Source organism: Spea bombifrons, chromosome 2 (assembly GCF_027358695.1).
Source record: "Spea bombifrons isolate aSpeBom1 chromosome 2, aSpeBom1.2.pri, whole genome shotgun sequence".
NCBI classification, from domain to species: domain Eukaryota; kingdom Metazoa; phylum Chordata; class Amphibia; order Anura; family Pelobatidae; genus Spea; species Spea bombifrons.
Genome location: NC_071088.1, coordinates 134,732,650 through 134,744,906, shown reverse-complemented (window position 1 = coordinate 134,744,906; position 12,257 = coordinate 134,732,650). Strand labels below are relative to the sequence as shown.

The 12,257-nt window shown below is 34.3% G+C and overlaps 1 protein-coding gene across 3 annotated transcripts in view; it reads right to left on the bottom strand.

Moving 5' to 3' along the window:
- Positions 1–6,934: 6,934 nt before the first annotated feature.
- Positions 6,935–12,257, bottom strand: part of DLG2 (discs large MAGUK scaffold protein 2) — a 320,377-nt gene continuing 315,054 nt past the window's right edge. For all 3 annotated transcript variants that reach the window (XM_053456582.1, XM_053456584.1, XM_053456583.1), the window contains 5 exons: positions 11,946–12,047; positions 9,974–10,146; positions 9,132–9,241; positions 8,270–8,361; positions 6,935–7,915 (listed from right to left, as the gene is read on the bottom strand). In XM_053456582.1, coding sequence (XP_053312557.1) covers positions 7,809–7,915; positions 8,270–8,361; positions 9,132–9,241; positions 9,974–10,146; positions 11,946–12,047 — 584 coding nt within the window. In that variant the 3' untranslated portion in view covers positions 6,935–7,808. The remainder of the gene's footprint in view (positions 7,916–8,269; positions 8,362–9,131; positions 9,242–9,973; positions 10,147–11,945; positions 12,048–12,257) is intronic.

Here is a 12,257-nt window from a genome sequence, read left to right as displayed (position 1 = left end):
GGTGCATTATTTTAGTTATTGTAATTAGACTTGTGTCTCATTGAACGCCTTCCCCCTGGCTACCTCTACTGAAAGCAGGAAGTGTACTTTGGTACATTTCCTGCACATGCGCTGCAGCTGGGTGTTCGGCCAGCATATGTACGATTGGCTCTTATGCGTTGAACTCCTACTGATTAGAATGGGATCCCTTTAGTGAACATTCTTACTATGGGCATCAGATATACTTTTATTTAATAAATTATAAACCACCGGTAGTTGCCAACGAGACGATTCATCAACTTGCAAATGGTATTCCAAAGACTAATGTTAATATTTTGTATATTCACTGTGCAGTCAGTCTGCCTCTATCTTATGAATAAATGGAAAATGTCCCCACGATTATATTTCTTCCTTTAATACGGTAAGTATTTCTTTTCAGGTTTATATTCTATAAGAAATTATTTCACACGGGTTTGAGGCGACTCAAAGCATAATCATTTGTGACTGAGTTTCAGAATGTTCGAAAATGAAAAGTTGGAATGCCAGTTATGTAATATTATTCAAAAAAAAAATCCCAAATCCTCTCATACCTCTACTCTTATCTCTAAATTTCCAGAAAAAATTACTGCAGTTTTTCTGAAGTAATACTGCAGTTTTTTGGACATGAAAAAACTGCAATACTGCACATTTACTGCAGTTTTACTGCATTTGTACTTCACTGTACTGCAGTTTACTGAATGTTTCTTTGAACATTCCGGTTACTCGTTCTTGGTGGAACCGATAAAACATGGCGGCATCGAATGACTTTGGACGACGTTGATGTTCTCTCTGCGTTTAGCTGCCTCTTTCAGCATTATGGAAACAATACTGTAGCTTAAGGTTATCTATCCTTGGAAAACCTTTGTTTTCTTTACACGTCTACCATGTCCTCCATTTTCTTTTGGTAAACATTGACTTGTTGAGTGCTCGCTAAGGGACCCTAACATGCGCTACGAATAAATGGATTTGATACCTAAATGTGATATTAGTTTTTAACCTGGTCTACCATACTGTGAGAGTCTTTTTTATTTCATTTGTGGTTTTTCGAAGTGTAAAAAATAAAACTACTCAAGAAAGAAACACTATAATACATTATATAAAAAAAAAAGGTTTAATTTAAATTGGATGGAAAAATCACAAAGGAACTTTAAATACATGCACAGAAAATAAAACAAATCTTGTTTCAATTCAATATATATCTAGATTTCTTTATCATACTTGACTACAAATAAAATGAATTGTGCATTAATGGTTCACGTAAACAGAAAATATCCAGGTTTCTAGCTAAGATTTGATGTAAAATAAGACATTTATTTCAAGAAAACAGAATTAATTACGGGAGATCAGTTAAGGAAATAGAGGACCATTGAGAAGGGTTCTTCTCCACCCTCTTGTAAAAAAAGGTTAATATATTTTATGAATACCCATGTTTTTTGATCGTTACTTGAAGGTTACTAGTTAGAGATTACTTACTTTCGTTATGGTTTTAAGTGCTTTTCTCAGGGAGTAACTACTACAGAAAGGTTTGATGTTGATGCAATGGACCACTGATAAGGAGCTATGGTTATCAGAAAGTCCACCAGAGACCCCCTGACCTACTGTAGTCAACCAAGTATGAAAAATAAGCAAAATATGGGATTTAGCTTTAAATATATAAGGGGAATTCACATGGTACAGGAAGGAAGTTTCATTCAAAGGAGGAGAAATGTTAGAAGAAAAGGTCATAATCTAAAACGAGAGGGTCAGAGGCTTAGATGTAACGTAAGGAAGAGAGTGGTAGGTCAATGGAACAGCCTCTCAGCAATAGTGGCAGGGGTTAATACAGTGAGGGGATTTAAACATACATGGGATAGGCATACGGCTCCTGAATAAAAGATGAGACCAACGACTGGTTAACGTTTGAGTCTTTACAGCAGGAAAAAGGGGCAGAATTGATGGGCCAAATGGGTCTTAATATCCATAAAAAGAAGAGGCATTTATTTAAAAAAACATATTACTTCATTTAGAAATGATCCAAAGCAATTATTGGTAAATAGATTTAGTTAATCTACTATATTCCTGGAAATATAGATTATCATTCTTTTGCTTGAAAAATGTAATCATAATAATAATAATAATAAAATACAGAAGGGTAATATAAAGAATGAAAAAGTCAGTTGAATAACCAAGCTCATACCGTAAAGTATTCATTGCAGGGTAAATGAAGGCTATAAACTATTTTTACAATGGGTTTCAATTTTATAAAATTGATTCTAATTTTTTTTATATATATAATTTAGATTTTCAAAGTCATTCTTTGGAGAAAAAGATGCATTACATTTTTTTTTTCCAATTTTTTCCCCCCCTATTTTTTTCTAAACTAGGCCACCTCTAAGGACCTGTCCTAATTTCTCACTGTAAGTAGAATTCTTTTATATTATATCCAGAGTGAACTATATTTCATATTTGAAAAGTCTACTGGGAAATCAGGAAAAAAAAGCATTCTTTATTTTTTGTTATTTTACTTCATTTTATGTTTTGAGTTATCATTTACATCACTTTATTTTTAAGTGTTAATAAGAAGAATTTAATTTTTTTTCGCACAACAACAATTTGTAAAATAATTAAAATGTATGATCTAAAAAAATACTGAAGGGACAAAAAGGAAAATGCTTTATTTTTAATGTATATTTTTATGTATTTTTATGTTATTTTACTGTTGATAATTAATATTTACTTTTTTCAGGTATATTCAATAAATCTGTTGAATTTAACATTATGGATAAAACAAAATTTTCACGTATAAATTATATATTTTTTTTAATAAAAATCAGATAAACGCATTGTGTGGAGCACAATAACATCTTTCATATAACATGCTAATCAGCATCTTTTTAATTCAAGGCTGTATTTATTATTATTTTTTTAAAAATAATATTTAAGTAATTAAATTGTACCCATTTGCCTCAAAGGGGTAATCTATATGATATCATACATGTATAAAGATACATTGTATCAACCTTTCTGTACAGTTTTTCATTTTACGACTTGGGTGGTCGTATTCTGTATGATCTACAAAGGTTTTTAGGTAATCTGAAGGTTTTTAGGTAATCTATCCTTGGGCATTTATAAGACAAATTGTCCTCCCAAAAACAGGCATCCCACCGTCCAGTGATCGTGACATTTAACCCCTTAAGGACAGTGGGCGGTCCCTAAACCCATTGAAAGCAATTCATTAAGGGGTTAATGGGATATTAAATCTGATGCTTTTAGTGGTACATAAGTCACTGTGACATTGGAAGGATCATTAGTGATGATATTGATGTACTCAATAAGAAGTTTAATGGAACAAAATGAGATAAAAGTTTTTGTCAATGCCGACCTAGATTACTGTATATGGCGCTGGGGTTATTAATATATACAGAGCAGGGGTTTATTACTGTATACAGCACTGTGGAGAATTATATATATATATATATATATATATATATATATATGTAAATTATATATATATATATATATATATGTAAATTATATATGTGTGTATATACATATATATCTATTTAAATTAGTATTTACTTGGCAGATAAGTAGTAATTATAAATAAAAATAGGTTCCATTGTCAATACATGTACATGGACAGCTATAAGCATGTTTATTTACTTTTCTTCTAATACCTCTGGCGCGCAAAGGGTTAATTAATGGTGGACCTTCAGGCAACACAAATGTAAGCTTTTTTTTATGTGACAAATACCACTTATTTTGGATCAAACACACAAATAAGCAGCAGTGTGTGTGTTAAATGTCGTGTGTAGCTAATAAAATGTATTCATATTTTTAAATTTATTAAACTAGAGACAGATCCTGAGACTGTAAATACGGTTGTTTGGAAGACAAGTGTCTCCATCATGATAAAAACTAGAATTTCCATTAAGGCAAATTTTGTTTAGTAAAAGGTCCTTAAGAACATTTTCTGTGTATTTGCTAAGACCTTTCCGTTTACAGCCGCAGGTTTAACCCCTTAATGACAAAGCCCGTACATGTACGGGCTCAAAATGCATTGTTTTCAATGGGTATAGAGACCGCCCATTGTCCTTAAGGGGTTAAAAACTATTAAGGGCAGCTAAAATCGAATGCTGAACAATGGCTCCTACTGTTACTGTATCCAGAAGAAACACACTGGGGACCGCCGGCGATGAATGGACCACAGTTTGGAAACCAGTTGGGTCACTGGACACGTAACCCACGCCAAGCTGTGCATGCAAGCATGATATAATGGAAGATAGCACACGGTACATAACGAATAACCACAAATGGAGAAAAAAAAAGTGAAAAATAATTTCGCAATTTAAAAAAAAACAAAACACCAATAACCCTCCGTTCTACAATGACACCCGGATGTTACCAAGATATGAAACTCATAAAACATATAATAGAAAATGTTATGTTAGACCCTGAGGTGCTACACTATAGGGACATAGCACCAATTTCTCTTCTTTCCCCCTAGAGTCTCGCTGTTTTTTACATTTGTATTTTATTTTTTTATATGTAATAGCTTAGGTACACTGTGTCGTTGTATTTAGCACCAATATGGTCTTAAAAACCCTTTATCGTTATAATCGTTATTATTATTCACTTTATTGTTACTGTATAGAACACGATCTGAAGGGCTGAAGCTCAAGACTGCCATTCTTTTTAACAAAAATATATTCCCATAACATATGTGTTTAAAACAAGGTAATAAATGGAAGGGTTGAGAACACAGTGAATAACTAAAGAACACTGTTCGACACAGATCATGGTGATTTTGTTACACGTTTATATATATATATATGTACATATATACATTAAAAAGTGCAATGGCATGTCTAAACGTTGAACATTAATCAGAATTATGGACAAGAAACAGATCAATGAATAAAGCATTACGATGGCTTGAATGACATACTGATTGTACTTAGCCACAGTATTACCCTTGACTTGAATGCGCAGAACATGACGAAACAAATATTATATAAATATTCATTATTTTCACCCCAAAAAAAATGCTCTGAAAGAAAAACAGATTCTGAAATGTGGAATATTTCTACTCAATTCTATTTTTTTCCCCCTGTTTTCTTAATTTAATGATACATTCATACTGTGAAATATGAAATGTTTGGTACACAGCACTCTGTATTTTCCAAGGATCCGTTAAAGTTAAAAAAATAAAAGTAACTATTACTACTGTTTATGAGTTCATATCCAAAGAATATTATGCAGTAAATGCAACTATACGCTTATCACTTCAAAATTATTAGGCATTTGGCCAATTATGGCGGAATATAAATCATCACTTAATAAAATGCAAAATAGGCCTATAAGCAGACAAATTGATGGGAGACAATATATGTTGAGTGAGCGGATTAATTATTGCCAGTTGTATGGAAATAATACATTGTTTTTTTGGCTGATTTTTGTTGCAAATCGAATTTTAGATTTCCAACTTTCAATTTGTTGTCTGACCTGGGTAAAAAAAATGAATTAAAGATATATATTTCATATATAATACGTAATTCCAAAAAAGGTAACATTTAGCATAGAGGTGGACAAGACCAAAGGGTGTTTCGATCTCTCCATACGGGGCCATATCACGTATGAAGTGATCAAATCATACAATGAAACTTCACTCGCCACATCTCTTAATCGTAAAGTTCTAGGGAGTGGAGACTTGGACCGGCTATATGGAGCGGCCAACATTGCTCCATGCGCACCACAGCGTGTGGCCCAGTTGCAGTCAGTGTGGGCATACATACATAGCGTGAAGCCTCTTACATCAAGCCGTCACTGGTGGCCACCTGCCTTAAAGTGCCAGGGCCACCTTGTCGTCCCCAGTCTGGCCCTATTGGCCCTATCCAAAAGAGCGCTTTTGGTTAGCGCCTCTCCCTTTCCCTTTAAAAAATGATTCCAAGTTCCCATGATGGTTGGAGTAACACGTTATATGTTACCTATTGTACAGCGCTGTGGAATATCATGGCACTATATAAAACAATAAATAATAATATGTTGGATTAAGACTATCTCACTTGACTCCTAGACCCCAGCATTTTTTTTGGATATTGAGCTACTTTTTCATGGATCCAGAAATATTCCAGCAATTGGGTCCGTCCCTAGCCTTTTCTATTACTATAGGGACTCAACAAAGATTACAAAGACAAGTTTGAGGTTTTTTTTTCTGGAAGAGGGAACCTTCAGGTCTTTGTATCCGTGGTTACGTACATAACAAAAGAATACATAAACATATAACATATAATATATAACATATAAAAATACATTATTCACTACAAATCACTATATTTTCTATATGTAGCAGCAATTTTTAAGTTGATATGTTCCTTGGGAATATGTCAATCACAACAAGCATCTACCTAATGCAATTTTGTTGTAGTGGAGGGTCTCATTTTGCAATAAACATATAAAAAAATAAAATATAAACCGTAGGTGACAGATAGAAGTCCAAATGCTGTATATTTTTTGCATTACATATATTTATGTTTAACTGAATACAATAGTAAAGCATTTACTGCAATCTTTTTGCTTTTCTTATCCCCTTATATGTTAGCGTTTTAATGAGACGTGACCACATTTCCACATCCAAGTGCTCTAAAGAGCATTTATATGATGCCCTCAGTTATAAAACATATATTACGTTTTTTTTTGGTTCTATGAAAACATAATCCGGTTATACGTACACACATCTTTCAAAGAATTTTCATAGAAAATATTTTTTTTAAAAATCCTTCAGACAATGAAATGAATCTATGATAATTTTCCAAACAATTACACATTTCATCCCAAATAAATAAATAAATAAATAAATACAATAATTAGTCACTAAAGTCTAATCGAGGTCAATAAGAAACCCTAAGTTTAAATATTCAAGTTAAAACATAATGGATTTTTTTTCTACATAATACATACATTTTTTTTATTTATTGAAAAAAAAAAAGGTTTCAGCTAAAAACAAGAGAATTAAAAGATAATAGAATTAATATCACTATTTTTGATGCTTTACGCAGACCTTTATTCTTTGTGGGGGGGGGTTTGGCCACATAAAATAATGGTTTTGAGTATAGTAATCTATTGTAACATTTAACATAACTGACGTGATGTAATCGAAGACTAAGCAGAAACACAGAACACAAAAGACGTCAACGTAAAACCATCCTTTATAAACGAATGTTTGTATTAAACATGCTATTTAACCCTTTTTTTTAATTCACGGGCATGTTTGCTTGTTTTATGATATTTCACTTGCTTGTCAGGTCAATGCAAAATTGGCCATTTAATAAATTAATAATAATAATAATAAAAAAAAATCAATGTATTTTCCGAGTGGATGAAAGGGATACCGATGTGCGCCATTGATTAGGAAAAGCCTAACGAGGTTGGAATATGATATTTCGGTGAGCTCAGCAAGCACAGAAGAACTCGATGTCTCTTGCATTCTGGTGGTACGATGCATTTCTATGGTTGATATTCCATGCCAAGAGTATATAAAGATGTTTATGGGGCTTGTAGCGCTGTTCTTTCCTATAGGTAGGGGTTGATCGAGGGGTCAAGGAGTAGTTCCCCTCAATGCATTGTTCGCCCCATCGACACCGCAATGGGCACTCACCGTTTGTTTCGAGTCTCAGCCTGTGACACGCCGTTTGTTCTACATTCATTAACAGTTCACAGACTTCAAGATCCTAATTACAATGAACCATAAAAAAAAACCCCTTTCAAATAATAGAGCATTCTCCCAGCTTTCAATCCCATCTGCGGCTAAGTTATAGCTTCTCCTTCGAAGGAATCCAGATAAAAGGCCCCGACTGGTCTTCGATTACCAATTTGCACGAGTTATATATATCTTCCAAAGTGTCACCTTGAACAATAGCTGAAAACAAAATAAAAGATGATGTCATATTAAAATACATATGGTAGGCTGTAAAGGAACGCCATTATCACAAGTAGAGATGTTTTCATGTAGATCGATACATCGATGATATATTTCTTCAGTTGGCTATAAAGGTTTTTAGCCAAAAAAAACCATGAGCTCCTCTGATTATTTAGGATTAGTATTAGTATTAGCAATTGTAAAATATAATTTTTTCACATTAAACTTTACTAGCAGATAAAGATGTGCGATTACATATGGTAATGGAGCTGTTTAGTGCATTTTTTAAAAAAATAGGAAACAATATAACAGAATTTGAAAACACAAAGATTAAATGAGGAAAAAAAGAATCACCTGTAAAAAACTCTCCAAATTCTTGTTCTAACTTGAGTGCCCGGTCAAAGGTTTTCTTAGCTTGTTCTTCTGTGAGACGTTTGCTGATTTCCCTAAAAGCAAAATTAAAATATTTTTAAATAAGAAAAAAAATTAAACTATTTACTTTGGGAATAAGCGTCCCAAGGATTTGAACAGCAAGGTAAAATGTTACATCGTTAAACCTGTCTTAAAAAAAGCAACATAATTTGGGTTTTCAAATGTTTTTAAAGCCGAGAAAGATATATTCAGTGGTTTCCTGAAATTGTTAGGAGTTAGGAGAGTTGGTAGTTTGAGCATAAATGGTTCTTAGTGCTTTCATAGTAAGAACCACCATACATTTTGGTTAAATACGAAAAATGCAGTCATAAAATAAAAAAAAATAAAAAATGTCTGTTCTATATAAAAAAAAGCACATTCTCCACTGCCCCCAATTTGGCCCTTTTCACTGGGAATTTGACTGGTTCTTTAATTCTTATGAAATGCCTACATATTTGGAATAACAAAAAAAAACAGATGTGGAACTTTTTGTAAAGGTCACCCGCTTTAGTCTATAAATATGCGCTTTTCTCCCCACTTTAATATTTTAAACATTCCATTTCTTGTGCAGAGATTTTTTTAAAAAGATTTTTCGAGTGGGTGGCAGTGACTTCCTAAAGTTAGTTCAGAGGTTCTCGGTATATCGCATCTTCCAACATGTAAAATGGCCAAAGAAGGTTTTGTTTTAGGCAGCAATTTACTGAGACCTTTTATGTGAATGTGAACTATTGATGGTTCTTATTGTAACCAAGAAACACATTTAAAAGACAAATTATATATACTTTGATTTGCAAATAATACTCACATTAATGACTCCACAGACTTAGGTTTAATGAAGATGGCTATGGGGTAAAGTTGTGCTACTTGAAGTCGCTTGATAGCATTTCCTGATACGTCCAGTATACAGTGCTTGCCCTGCGGGGCAAATAAAAACATTGGCTTCTTATATCAATTCAATCAAATGAAAGCTTCATTAAAATAAACCGTTCGATGGAATGAATGTTGACGATAAGAATATGGATCTAGTACTGGATTAAGAGAGCCTAATGGTTTCACTTGCTGGCTCTGCCTGCTGCATGACATCACTGGTTGACATAATTTTTTTATTTATTTATAAAGGGACAGCATATTCAGCTGATCTGTACAATTAAACATGTTTAAACCATTAATGCAAAGTGAAATAGTAAGAGGTCATGTGCTAATTATTATTATTGATTTATATATCGCCGCCATATTCTACAGCATAGCAAAATGGACAAACAGTACATAGGAAGTAGTGCATCATATAACAATTAGCTCATGGTGATGTCACAAAGAGGCCTAGCTAAAATCATGAACTAATTTCCCCCCCAATGTATAGGTCAATCAGATTAATAGACTGCATAGGGGGCAGAATCTGTTTAAAATACTCCATAAAAGAGAATTGGACTCATTTTTAATTAGCTAATAAAACAATGGCTGTATTATAGTAATATTTCTTTTTTCATTTTACCATTAAATTCATTTAATCAAAGTAGACCAGGGGGCATTTGCCCCCATAGCATCCTCGCGGCACATTTACTATTGCTAAATATTGATCTAGCTTGGGAAACAAATTTAAAGAGAATAAAATGAAATATCGGTTAATTATAAATTATTGCAGCTTACCCTTTCTGCCACGAATTTTACTGATTGTACGCTCGTCCCGTATAAGTTATCATTGTACTGCCCGGCCTCTATGAATTTGTGCTCTTGAATATCCTTTTCCATTTGTTCTCTTGAGATGACAAAATGGTAATCTCTTCCATCTACTTCATAGTCTCTCTTTGGTCTTGTGGTATCTATAGAGAAAAAGAAACATTTTATAGCACATTGATCGCTAGGTATGGAACCTTTACTGACATAGTATGAACCACCATACGTTTTGGTTAGATACGAAAAATGCAGTCATAAAATGGAAAAAAAAATGTCTGTTCTATATAAAAAAGCGCAATCTCCACTGCCCCCAATTTGGCCCTTTTCACTGGGAATTAACTTCAATATGGCGTTTCTAATTACAGATATAATTGAGTGTTATTCATTTTCTGGGGTTTCAGCCGCACCCATTGCAGGCGTATAAAATCAAGCCCATGGGCAGCCATCTCATTGGCGGTAGAACGGGTCGTACTGAAGAGCTCAGTGACTTTAACTGTGTCGTCGCCATCGAATTCCACCTTTGCTATAAGGCAGTTCATAAAAGATCTGTCCTGCTTGATATGCCCCGGCCCACGTAGACCACGCACACTCACAGAGAGCGGACACTGAGTGCTGAAGAGCGTAGCGCATAAAAATGAATCTGGTTTTGGCGGATGTCAGGAGAACGTTACCTACTGGAATGCATAGGCCTACTATAATGTTTGGTGGAGGAGGGGTAATGGTCTCGGGCTGTTTCTCTAGGTTTGGGCCCCTTACTTCCAATGAAGGGTAATCTTAATGCTTCAGCATACCAAGACATTTTGGTCAATGCTCTGCTTCCAACTTTGTGGGAACAGTTTGGGGAAGATTATTTTCTATTCCAGCATGACTGTGGCCCCAGAGCACAAAGCAAGTCCATAAAGACATGGTTGGATGAGTTTGGGGTGGAAGAACTTGACCGGCCGCACAGACCCCTGACCTCAACCCCGTCGAACACCTTTGGGATGAACTGTAACGGAGACTGTGAGCCGGGCGTCTCGTCCAACATCAGCGCCTGACCTCACAAAGGCTCTACTGGATGAATGGGCAGAAATTCCAATAGAAAATTCTACAAAATCGTGTGGAAAGCCTTCCCAGAAGAGGGGAGGCCGTTATATGAGCAGGGGGGCTACTCCATATTAATATCAATGACTTTGGAATGGGATGTTCTACATGATGGTGTGATGGTCAGGTGTTCATATACTCTTGGTCATATACTATATATATACTCCTTAACAGGTAGACCAAAAGAACTTTTTTGTTATATTGTGTGGGTTTTATTTACAGGATTGTATTTTTGGATTCTCCTACAACTAAAGGGATTTCTTTTTATTTTCGAATAATGCCAGATATGCCAGAATCACGGTGTTATCACTTAATGTTTTTAATGCTATATTTATAATCCAGTGCTAACTAGGCTAGCGCAGCTTTATAGTTACATCAACAAACGTCCCTGACGCCGCTAACGTTTATGGCGTCTATTATTTTTTACTATACCCCCTAGAGCAATACAGTGTTCTGGAATGTTCTGCCATGAGCGTAGAAACGCTTGGAACGAGCAGAACAAATCCATCGGTTAATTAGGTGTGATATAGATACCTGTTTGGAGAGTCAAGTCTATTGGATTGTTAATAGCAATCGCTTGTTAAGTGAGGGATTTAAGATGATTTCAGAGAAAAAAAGTATCTACTCAGAAGAAACTGTTATTAGCATATACTATAAAATTGAATTTTAATTGCATATTTAAAGTTTTTGCCCTTATATTTGCAAAGCCTTGTTTTGAAAGTACCCTTTGTTTTAGGATTTGTGTGGTCAAAAAATAATTACACAACTGAGAATGAACATTTCCATTAAATCCCCAAAAAACTAAAATATTCATTTATTAACAATATAAAACGTTTCGTTAGGAATTTACTTTTATACTTACGTGGAACACATGAGCCAAATTTATCCGGGAATTCGGAGATGAGGTCATCATTGATCCGGTCTTTCATAGGACCCAGAATAATAACAGGCCTGGTGTAATTAACTAAGTAGAAAACAAGGGTCAATGAATTATTACATTTATTTAAAATGTAAAAAAAATAATATTTCTTAATTCTTGCTCATATTGACTTCTTGTAAGCAAATGCATATATGGGTATTAATGATATGGTAGAGTAACACAAGAAAATTGTCTGCAGGTAGAAGCCCAAACCTAGACCTAGACGTCCGATGACGTCCTCTCCCACATTTAGAG